This window comes from Sander vitreus, chromosome 21, assembly GCF_031162955.1.
Source record: "Sander vitreus isolate 19-12246 chromosome 21, sanVit1, whole genome shotgun sequence".
Taxonomy (NCBI): Eukaryota; Metazoa; Chordata; class Actinopteri; order Perciformes; family Percidae; genus Sander; species Sander vitreus.
Window position 1 is genome coordinate 27267394 of NC_135875.1, and position 12629 is coordinate 27280022.

The following is a 12629-nucleotide window of genomic DNA, read 5'->3' on the forward strand; positions in this document are numbered from 1 at the left end:
AAGGGACTTAATACACAGAATACAGGTCAACAAATATTAACATTCCCCATATTCTTCATATTTAAACCTAGAAGATATTGATATGTGGTTTCCGATTTAGCTATTTTTTTATGCAAAAAAAACATTCATATCCTATGGGTATAATGATCTAGTGACCAAGAAACACGGTTAACTTGTAGTCACACACACACCTTACAGAACCACAACAACCTGCTTTACCTGCTACAGAGAGGCAGTTCCCAGGAGGATGTGGGAAACAGGCTCTTATATAAATCTGACTGATCTGAATGTTGTCATTAACTTCACTACTAGAACTGCTAAAGCATTGGTTTGGTTACAAAACAGATGCATACATTAACTCTGCCATATGCTAGCAATTCAACAATGAATAAAACAAGTCAAACAATTGACAATGCAGAAAGGATTTATTGTTATTGGAACAACACAATAATACATCTGTGGTAAAGGCTTTACAAAAACACTCTCACTCACTCTCTCAGTCTCACCCACTGACCTGCAGTGGAACACATGCTCTGGATTTTGGATTCTAGTCTTGTGTGCAAAAAGGTAGACGAGTGTTTTCCACAAATACTTTTCACAGGCAGAAATACTGTTGCTGGTTGGTGTGAGCGGAGTGGGTGGAGCCAAAGAACCAGTCTACTGGAGTACATGTCAGCAAAAAAACAGCAAACCTCAAGTCCAAAGAAGGAATTAGTGGTCTTGATATTTAGTAAAGAAATTGTCACAAGGACTTCCTTTTTCCAATTAACATGAGTATTTTATAATTTAGAGGGTCAGCCGAGAATACTTTAAAAATTACAGTATGGCTGCACCTAATGTCTAGATAAGGCATCTCAACACAGGATTTCTTACTGTAGCTAGAAACAGGACTAAGCATCTACTCTGAGGCTGTACTTACGCACAGCGAGCTTGAGCTAAATGCTAACACGCTCAAAATAACAATGCACACTATGCATAAACCAGACTAACCCCCAATTTCCACTGACTGCAGAACGTCTGCGTCCCTACTCCGTCCCAGCTCTGGCGGTCTGCAGCCCTCCGGAGCAGATACGCAGAGCTTCTATTTTTACCGGACGCCGGAGAGCTCCGCAGCAATTCAGCACACGGCAGATAGTGCGGGACAGGAAGTCGAGCACAGAAACTAAATAAAAATCCGGTTAATTTTCTAAATAAAATCCAGCGTGCTCACGGCGGATCATATTTCCCTGCACTACACCTTGACAACACAGCTCAGAGTTGTTTCCCCTCTACTCCTCTGGATGGAAACTAACTGGTGTTGGTTTTGTGGTTCTATTCTACGTGAATTCGTGAGATCTCGTGGGTCCTCGTGACTTCAGCTGTCAGTCATGGCCGCAGCCGTGCCGCAACAAATCCGGACCTGGTGGGTATTGACGGACGGCGGAGCACAGAGCCGACACGCAGCGGAGCCGGTCCACAGACGTTCCGCATCCAGTGGAAATCCGGAGTAAGAGTCTGGAGAGGGGTTAACACTAGGGCTGCACTATATATTGTTTTTTTATCGTCACTGTGATTTCAAGTGGTGCAATAAACACATTGTGAAAGGTTGCGACATATCGGGAAAGAGACTCAGATTTATTGTGTTAGTTGATAGAAAATATCAGTAGACTACCGCACTTTAAAATCTGTCACTTTTCTTTACTGCTGCCTATTCTAGTCAACTCAATGTTCAATTTGTTCAATAAAAGAATGTTGGTAATGATTTCCTTTCATTTGTTTTAAATTCAACAAGCAGTTTGTTGTATTTTAGCAGAATACTGAAAGCAGCAGAACTGAGAACACTTGAATATCTGTTTATTTATCACGAGTAATATCGTTATCGCCATATTCAACAACACTATCCCTTTCTACATACAGTATTTTCCTTATATTGTGCAGCCCTAGTGAACACACATGCCTGTCAACTTGAAGGTCATACATTGTGTCAGATAGCATTTAGAGCTTGCCTGTGTGTTCTCGAGAAAAAGGAAATTCCTTGACATTGGCCTTTTAATCTCATTTTAAGACTTCTGGTAGCTGGGCATCCTGACTTATTTTAAGATATCATATGTTAAAATCATTTACTACACTGGCCGCCACATTTGCTTGCAGAAGAATGCCAACCCAAAAAACAAACACAGTGTTGGCTAACAGGACATTTTGACCTGATGGCAGTGTTAAACAAAAGGTCAAAGGTCACTTAAATGAATAGCAACACCCCCTGGGGACCATGAATTCCCACACCAAATCCCATAGCAATATGTTTGAGATATCTTTTCGCTCCACTAACACACTGCCTTTCAGCGTGGCTCTGCCTTGAAGAAACATGCAGAGCTAAACTACAACCTATGCAAAGAAAGGATACATAATGAAGTTCACTCATATTTACACCAACATTGTAACATGTAACTAGTCGGTAACACACAGGAAGTAACAAGATCAAAGTAGTGCAAAACCATAAAGATGGGCCTGTTAGAAGTAGGCTAATACAAAGAAAAGGTATTTGGCCTAGAACACGAACGCATCAGAACAATTACAACAGACTGAAATAACTGCAATACAAATGCAGCATACAAACCTTCCACAGAGATTTTCTGTTGTTTATGGTCATATCAAACATCAATTCAGTTCATGTTTGAGACCAAATAATTATGAAAATCTCAATAGATTTTAATCACACTCTTTAAAAGTACCTCCACAATCTTTCATTCTAAAGAAACAATCTTGACTTTACATTGACATTGGGGTTACCTGTCAACAGTAAAATAATAAAGTGGTGAAATGACAAAAAGAGACAGTAGTTTGTGATGGAGGACAGTAAGGCCTTTCATTAAACACTCAAACATCTATGGCCTCATTAAGAGAGTAGGGAACTCAAGGCAGTGAGAATACTGCCGGTTCTTCACACTGGAGTGTTGGGCTGAAGTGGTTCTCCACTCAGCGGAAGAAGCATGACACTGACATGCAGAGTCAAGTTTCAGAACTACTTTTTGTAGACGTGTTATCATTGGTTGGGCCAAAGAGCCACTAGATTTTAGATTACTAGTTAGCTATCTGGCTAAAATGAATGTCAAAGCAGTAACTCTGAATGCAGCGACTTCCTTTATAGTTATTTATAACTACGGGGTAGCTTCAGATTTTAGGATAATCACTTCTGTAGTCGTGGCCAGTAGCCTAGCCCATTTTGCTAATGTTAAAGTTAAAACACAGTGGATCTAATATTTCCTTCATTGAACCAATGATAAAGGCAGGAAGTAGGAAAGGTTGAAACTAGTTCTTTGACATGTATCACTATAACTGTAGATATGCAAGTTATTTTTTAATAGCAAAGAAATAGTCACACAATACTGGTAGACTTGGTAAGTGGCTAAGTCTGTCTCAACACTCATATGTACACCCATATGTACATTCCAAAAAGGCCGCAATCATTACTCATCTGTCTATACTGACCATGAAGAGCGAGACTGCACTGTACTTTGTCTGTGGAAACACAAAGATGGAATTTTATACTACAGCGTTTCTGCTGAGCCGTGGTGGAGCCACTCTTCCAGGTAGCCCATGTAGGTTGACGGGAATCAAACACCTGTAATAAACCCACATGGGACTCCCAGAACAAGGATACCCGCTTGATTAATGCTCACAGCTGTTATGGAGAGGAGGAATAATTACAGCGACTCATTGCTCTTTCAACATACATATGCCGTGTGAGGGTTGAATTAAGATAGACTGTCCTATCCTTTAAGATAACTAGCTTGCCTAGCTCGAAAAAGAAGTTAACTTAGAAAGCATTTACATCTACATTTATTAAGAGTGCTAGGTTTTAAAGTACTGGCTTCCATTTTGCCTACTTCCTGTCTCTATCCACTGTGAGTTAACTTGACCAGCGGAGTACCACATGTGCTGGGATACAGTATGTGGGGTGGTCAAGGTTCCAGATGGAGAAACTATTAGGTGGCTGCCTATTCAACTTAGATGGGCATGGAATTCTCCTGGTTGAGTCATTAACACACAAAAAACTGCCTCTTTGAAAATAGCTCAAAGAGAACAGACGTGTCCCTTAACTTTAGGAGAGAAGTTACTCTGAGTCCCACAGAGCTTTGAGATAAGAAACATCCAACTGCAGTGAGCCTCAAAGTGAGCCGTCACAACACACCACATACACAATAGCGGAGGCAGTGCAAAAGCTGTTTTTGACATTGGGCTAGTTCAGCAACTAGGGTGCAGTGTTGGATCCTGACTACAGTGGCAAAGCCTATGCTAGGACTCTTGTGCTGCAGATGTCGACAGAAGCGTACAAACGGAAAACCCTCCCATTATTTAACTCCAATTGCGAGCCTTGGTAACCATCAGGTAAAATCAAATAAACTATTAAAACTAGGAAGATTACATATCCACTTTTTCCCATTTTGCTGATCGTGATTACAGACTAAACCATATAACATGAATGCGGCATTCTTTCACAGCTCTAGCTGGAGTCTTCTTGATAGCGATGTCCAAGCTAAGAAAGCTTATCAAACTATGGCAAAATCATGAAAAATGATGTTCTCATGAATTAAGTTGAAACATTTCTACCTGATGGCCATGACATGAACATACAATTTGGTAAACTATCTAGGAGACTGCTGTGTATCTCTGTTAGCGTTTATAGTCAACTCTCAAAAGCTAATTTACTTTTGGGGGTAATACGGCTCTGGCCACTAGTGGCTTTACCCACACACATGCTCCGGTAGCCAGAAACAAATCATTCTTTGGTTCCGCCTATTTAAATTGAGTTAAGGAGTTATATACACCTAGCCTGTCGAATAGCTTTGCCTCTGAGGGGTAACAAAAACCACCTACCACTAGCACTGCATTCACGAAGCATGAGGTGAGGCTACATCAGGCATCGTCCAAATGATACATGTGACATGGCATATTTTTCCAGTTGAACCTAACTTGATCCAAACATGGCAGGGTGAGGCAGTGGAATAAATGTTTAGCAGGTATGAGTGCTACAGGATAAAAACCCAGCGTCTTTTAGTTTGTGTGGCGATGTTGGAGCTTCGGACACCAGTTAGTATCTGGATACAGAAGGCAGTGCACCGTCTTGAACCTGGATGGGAAGAGAAGAGCATCATGGACAAATTAACTTCTCTCACAAGAGCAAACTTCAGTGTTTCCCAGAGTACAAGCCTTCAAAGGGATTCTTATGCACAAAAAAAGTGTAGCACTGATCAATTCAACAACACGTTTTAAGGATTTTTGTCACCATTTGTGACATGTGCGGACTTGACCTAAAACGTATACTTCCCTAAATATTAGTGCAGAGGAGCGCAATGATTACTTTTGATAAGAGAAGTCTTATAGCTCCATCATAGTACAGTTTGATGTGGAAGAACTTGACTGGTCTGCACAGAGCCCTGACTTCATCCAACAACTAGAACGCTGACTGTGAACCAGGCCTACATTTGGTTTTTTTGCACATTCTGCACTCAATCCATTCAGTTTTTTTCTTATGTTAAACAGCTATTTGTATACATTTGTTTCTTTATTTATTGTTTATTTATTATTAATGTTTAATTAGTTTGTTTATGTATGCACCATTCACAAAGGCAAATTCCTCGTAAGTGTAACTTACTGTGGCAATAAACTTTTTCTCTGATTCAGATGTCCACATATTGTGCATGCAGTGTACACTGCAGTTAGTTAAACTCATGCATCTACAGTAAGAAGAGGAACTCTTAATATATTTTTCCAACATCACTAAACAGACTGGAAAGTATCATGAATAGTCTTACAAATATAAAAACAGAACAAAATTTTACAAAAACTAAGTGCCAACATAGTACCATTAAAAAGCTTTGTGATATGTTTCCTTAGGATTGCCTCAGAACAATGCTAATGTTCATGGTACCAGAGGTTCATCACCTCAATGAATCACAACTACTTTGTAAGGTCATATTTGGCTCAGAATAGTGCTTTAACCCTAGTTTGAAGTCTCATGGACACAGTATATAATTAATACATGTTGTACAGAGCCATGGGAGTGTGCAGAGGACAACCCAGTCTCACGGCAGTCCGTGAAATGTTCACGTAATTTGATCTATTGATTCGTGTACACTGACACGTTTATCTAGTTTTTTTCGTGATGGTCAGCACTTTTTTAAACCAATGTATTTCAATGGGAAGCATCTTTGGTGATCACAGCACGATTCTTTCTGCTGCAGCAGAGAAGTGGATACAGCTTTGCTATTATTGGTATTTTTAGCCCAATAACCGCTGTTTTAATCAGCATTTATTCACCAGATATTATCATGGTTTATATGTATTTCGCAGATTTTTTGAAACGTTATTACGGTGCATAACTTACTGCAACCAAACAGAGCAACGTGTTGTTGCTGGTGACAAAACCAAAAAAGTTGGCAACGAATTTTATTATCGATTCGTTGTATCAATATACCATCTCAGTCGCTGAGATAAAAAAAATTAATTGAGTTGAGAGTAGAGCGGAGCAGCGCGAAAGAAAAGAAAAAAGAGCAGGGGGGGGGGGTAGAGGAAATACGGAGAGAGACCGGAGAGACCCGTAACGCTGTTCTGAAACACACGGCGGAGGCAGAGACATCAGTTCGACCTCAGTCATCCAAGGTGTGGGAGCATTTCACACTAAATAAATCGAAAACGTGTTAATTGCAAGATAAGCACAAGCGACATGGCGCGGCACGGGCGCACCACGGTGATGATTCAAAACCTAAAACGTAAACATGTTGGAGTCCTTGATGAGGAGGACGGGAGTTCAACAGCAGGGTAAAGTCACTGCAGAATCCTACTTTTGTTCCATTGGAAGTGAGGAACGTAACGTCCCTCCAGTAGCTCTTCTGGTGCTGCTGTTTACTCCTTATCCAGCTTGACTAGCATGACAAGCTAGCGTTAGCTCGTTAATAACAGTAGTAAAGCAGGACTACAGGCACGTTTTTATTCACTCGCCTTTTTTGGCCCATTACTTTTTCAATCTATTGTCATGTATATATTCTGTGCTTTGTCCCATATCAGTTATTGTTGACAAATATATTTGTTTTTCATTTTAAAGTTCTTTTATAGTACTTGGTCATCTTAAGCTGTGTTTAAATGTGGTGTACAAATGAACTTAACTTGCACTTACTACAATGATGGTAATAGTTTAATGAATAAGCTTCAAGTGAACGTGTGTGTGTGTGTGTATCTGCTCTTTGGGTTACTTACCTTTACACAACTATTAACTAAAACAACAAGTATGTATGTAAGTATGTATTGAGTTGATGTAAATTAATGCTTTTTTTTATTCGATTCATCGATTAATCGAAAAAATAATCGACAGATTAATCGATTATTAAAATAATCGTTAGTTGCAGCCCTAAAACGAATCAATAGATCAAATTACGTGAACATTTCATGGACTGCCGTGAGACTGGGTTGTAGAGGAACAGAAGGGCCATATTAGTAATATTGGTTATAATAGTTATTAATATGCCTACCTTGTGGGGTCCTCAGCCAGTGAAAAGCCTCCGACAATGCTGACCACATTTCTTCTGTTTTTAAAGCCTCCGAAGCTGAGAGTCACCTGTTGCAAAACAAACAGAAAATGCAAACTGTTAACTTCGCAGAGAGCAGATAATGAAAGGAGCTCAGGAAAAACACAAACAATAAAAAATATAATTGGATGCTGACATTTTCATATGAAAGTGCCGGTAGCAGGTAGTCAATCTGTAAACGTCATTCAATGACAACAATTAATTCATTCAATCAATGTATTTCAATGGAAAGGATGACAGACCAACATGTCCATGTGCTGGGATAAAGCCTGACATCTGATGTCCCTACCCTTCCGCTATCTATTTCACAATGCCACCGTTGCTGATTCCGGGGCTTAGCGCCGCTCAGGACGGTTGGGATTGGTTTAAAGAGAAACAAACAAGCCGGAGCATTTTTTTCTCTACCCCGGATCACATAAGCGGTGTAGGCGGACCATACTCCAGCGCCGACGCAGCACTGTGGAGATAGATCTGGCAATGCAAGACTATACTGTACACAGAACCACACACTCACCTGCTCCAGCACCGTGTCCGTGGGCAGCTTCTGTAGGTTCTCCAGGTGAGAGTGGAAGAGGTGTGTGTGTGTGAGGGTCACCTCCAGCAGCGCTTCGATGATGTAGCCGATGGTGCAGTCGTCTGGTAGTCGGATCCTCTCTGCTGTGCTGATGAAATTCCCCAAACTGAAAGCAGAGGACACGGTTTCAGCCTACGAAGCCTTTCAAAGTGTGTTTTCACACCAACAACAGCCGTTCACAGCAGCCGTTCTTAAACATACTCCTCCTAAGTAATATTACTCAGGCATACAACTAAAAGGTACCTTTAAAGGATTTGGGGCCCATTTTTAAGGAACCAACAAGTCAGGTAAGGGGTTTCTGTATTTACTGTGGAGCCACACAGAGATTTTGAACCAGCAAACAAAGAAAATAAAAAAGGCATGTTCGGGTCAAATATTTTTGGGCTATGTAGGACTGCAAAATATTGACAGAGGGGACGGAAATACATCAGCTGTGAAAATGTTGTATCATTGACAATTGATCACTGCAGCAGATGCTTTTCTTTAACTTCTAGGAAAAGCAGGAGTAAAACTGCAGCCCGGTTGCTTCATCAGGAGATAGATGCACAGGGCGGGGGTTTAATGTTTGAAAGCTTCTATCTTCTTATATGAAAATGAAATCCACCCAGGTGACAGCAGTAAATCATATTACAATGAATTACAACATGGATACAAAGGGCGCTGCAAGAGTTTTCTGTTCAGTGCCTCAAAACCACAACATAGGCCAGAAGATCAGCAATACAATCATTTAACCATTTTGTTTGGTGCGCAGCAGACTAGTGATTTCCTACATTTACCAGAATGGTCATTATTTCAAAGCACAATCTGTCTATCTATAGGAACACATCAGGGTTAAATGTCAGATTTTGTTGTCTATTTTTGTGTTGCAAATTAAGGAATAGATGGTGATGTGAACAGAGGAGGCAGAGAAAACAATTTCCACTTTAGCTCACAATGCATTGAAGCTACATGATGCTTTTAAACTACAGAGACCCATGTCACCCTCTGGAAACTCCTGTTCTCTTGACATTACTGTCACTGTGATTATTTCCATCTTCATCTAAACTTAGCGGGCTTTCACACCAACTCGTTTGGTCCAGACTTTTGGACTTTTGGGTTTGATCCAAACCAAAATTACAGGTGTGAAACCTCCCCCGTACCACGGTCCGGACCAAACAGACAAAATTTGGTCCAATAAAAAGAGGTAGTCTCGGTCCGGATCAAACTGAACCATGGTCCGCTTTGTTTCTACTGTGAAAGCATTTCTGGTATGGTTCAGACTTTCGGACCAAGTACAGGAAGCTCTGGCAGGCTATCTTTGTGTTAGAAGACTGGGGAAGCTCCTTTAAGGAACAGCTCAGTGTTTAGTGTGTAGGTGAGAGAGGGTAACGGTGTCAGCGCTCAGAGCAGACAGCTGTCTGCTATCAGAGCTGAGAATATATCAGCAGTTTACTTGTTAAGTGGTAGTAAATGTACAGTGTAGGTTTCAGTTTGTCTCTGAAGAAATGCTGCAGCTCCTCAAACCCCCAGTAAAGTTCCCGTGTCTCGCTTCTCAACAACGCAACAAAACAAAAAGAGCCGCGGCAGCAGGGGGAGTGCAGCGGCCAGCTGGAAAATAACCGACACAGAGAGAGGATAGGAGAGGACGGGGAAGCCCGTCTACAAACCAATCAGTTACAACTGTCAGGAGACACAGAGACTTTCAGGTGTGAAAGCCCCCTTAAAAAAACATACCGGAGCTGACTACAAGTCCAGACATTCTTAGAAACAGCTTACAGACAGGGTTGTTCTTACTGTACATAAAAAACGTTGGTTTTCTATTACAAAATGCAGCAAAGTGAGTACCCTGGCTTCAGAAGGTACAACAATAACAATATAGTATATATATACAGTTTGAATTAGTTCAAAGACCAGGTGAGTGCCTGACCTACCTGGCCCATGGGCTCATTTTCAGTGCCAGGCCTCTGCTGATACAGAAACCTGCTCCACCTGTGGCAAACCAGAACTTGACAGACACCTGAAATGAGACAAAGACAGCCAGCGGTTAGGGCTGTACTTGTCTAAAGAAGTTTGATGCTTTTGTGGCGTCACACAGATTTGGCTTCATTGCTCGCTGCTATATTTGTCAGTTTGTGAAGCTAGAATCTCTTAACAAGGTACAAGCACACTGACCGATCCGTCACTCTTGACCCTCTCTGCAGCCTCTATAGGATGATCCAGGCTGGGCCGGCCCAGGTAGACATCCTGGCTGTGGTGGTAGGAGGAGAGCAGCCGCAGCAGGCTGGGCAGGATCACATAGTTATCATCATCCACATGGCAGAACCACCTACAGCACACAGGGGGACAACAGAAGATACATGAGTACAAATGTATACTACAGTTCCACACTCGTATGTACAAAAACAAAAATCTGTGTAGACTGTATCTGAGTGCGCATGTATGTATGACTGTATGTGTACACGAGTGTAAAGACAGGCTACACACACACACACACACTTCCCTGCAGTTGAACTAGTCTGTTCAGATCAGGCCCAGAATACGTTTCACTCACTTCTTCTGAGACTCGATGAATTTGTCGTACTCCACAGACATCTTGCAGCACAGAGCCTGTCGGGTGTGAGCTGCTGAGCAGTTAGTGTTGATGATGTTAGCTCCTGGTAATGAGACAGCACAGTTAAATTCCATGCTGCTGTGTATCTGCAGTATCTTACATGTTGGGCTGTCAAAATAACGCGTTAATTTCGATTAATTAATCTGAGAAAAAATAACGCAGATTAATCCATTCCATATTGAGGTTTGACCCGGAGCCATTCTAGCCACCATTGGACTGTAAAATGAAGGAGGGAGACGAGAATGTTCTGCCTGGATTATTAATTGGAACGTTTACTTGTAAAAATCTTCTTCCTGCCAACCCTGGCTACCGAAATCTGGTGCCACTGATATGTCTGCTCTTCTCTCTGATGCTCTGAAGACGATACAGGTAACACAAACACCGCTGCACGTGACGCTAGTTAACACTATACTCGACAGCAGCTAACGTTAGCCTACCGCTAGCTAGTTAACACTATACTCAACAGCAGCTAACGTTAGCCTACCGCTAGCTAGTTAACACTATACTCAACAGCAGCTAACGTTAGCCTACCGCTAGCTAGTTAACACTATACTCAACAGCAGCTAATGTTAGCCTACCACTAGCTAGTAGCTGGATTAAACAGGGTTAAAATGCTGACAGCTAACGCTAAACGGTGTAAAGTTTGACTGTGTTTTACTGTAGAGGATTCAACACCGGGATGTAACAATCTGCAGCTGCCGTCGGAGAAACAACACAGACGGTGCGTTCAATGAAACTGGTAAACTACAGCCTCGTGGTGCATTTGAAGTTATTGTAAATGTCCTTTTCCCATCTGGTTGTTGTTTTTGTCGTTCAACAGCAATTTACTAGTTAAATAAGTTATTGTTATACATTATTATTAAATCATTTAATTTTGACCATATGGCCTTAGCAATAAACAAGCTGTTCTTTAATGTCACCAACTGTTGTTTCTTTTTTTACTTACTTATCGGTTCAGGCACCGTTAATTATGTATGCGATTAATTTCGATTAATTAATCACAGAGTATGTAATTAATTAGATTAAGTTTTTTAAGCAATTGACAGCACATATATATATATATATATATATATATATATATATATATATATATATATATATATATATACACACATACATATATATATATATATATATACACATACATACACATATATATATATATATATATATATATATTAAATTTTATTTTATTTAAAGTGTCAAATCTCGGGACATTTTACAGATGAGTACATCTAGACCACACTATATTAGTCAGCTAACTTGACTTCACAATTACACACAATTGAGTGTGTAAAAAGTAGTCAGCAAGGGAAGTGTAAATAGTAAGCTAAAAGTAATGGATAAGACAGATACTGTTATACACAATTACTCAAATTTAATTGGCTCGCTTGCCCAAAATGTTAATAAAAAAAAGTGTTGATTATTGCAACAAAGGGTTATGCATGTTTACTCTGATTTGCTGGGTCACTGTATAGTATGGCTACACGAAAACAAATTAAGAAACATTTTGAACTTCACTTTTATTTCCTATTATTAGGACTGTCAAGTTTCTTACCTGTTCTCATCCTCAGCTCCTTGTCCTCACTGTCAGTGAATATGTAGGTCTGAAACAGACAAAGACACCCTGTTAAAAAATGCAAGTGCAAGCACAAATACACACACATTCATGCTCTCCTACTGGGACACAATAAAGTGATCCATTGTTTTCTTTTAGATGAGGACACAAGCAAAAATCAGACACAGACATAATAGTGCCAGACAGTTGGAATAAAAGAGAAGTAGAGGAAGAGCACATTTCACATCACCCCACAATGCTTAAACTGAGAGCATTTTTTTACGCTGTCGGCGTGGAAACCAAATAAGTTGAGAATAGGGCTATTTTCATTCTTGAATTGAT

General features: G+C 40.5%; 1 protein-coding gene across 1 annotated transcript in view; it reads right to left on the reverse strand.

Moving 5' to 3' along the window:
• Positions 1–406: 406 nt before the first annotated feature.
• rfng (RFNG O-fucosylpeptide 3-beta-N-acetylglucosaminyltransferase) overlaps positions 407–12629 on the reverse strand; it is a 28982-nt gene continuing 16759 nt past the window's right edge. Inside the window, exons 3-9 of the mRNA XM_078278705.1 lie at positions 12288–12336; positions 10670–10772; positions 10291–10444; positions 10050–10135; positions 8080–8245; positions 7509–7594; positions 407–5110 (exon numbers count right to left, since the gene is read on the reverse strand). Of these exons, the coding sequence (XP_078134831.1) occupies positions 5035–5110; positions 7509–7594; positions 8080–8245; positions 10050–10135; positions 10291–10444; positions 10670–10772; positions 12288–12336 (720 nt within the window). The 3' untranslated portion in view covers positions 407–5034. The remainder of the gene's footprint in view (positions 5111–7508; positions 7595–8079; positions 8246–10049; positions 10136–10290; positions 10445–10669; positions 10773–12287; positions 12337–12629) is intronic.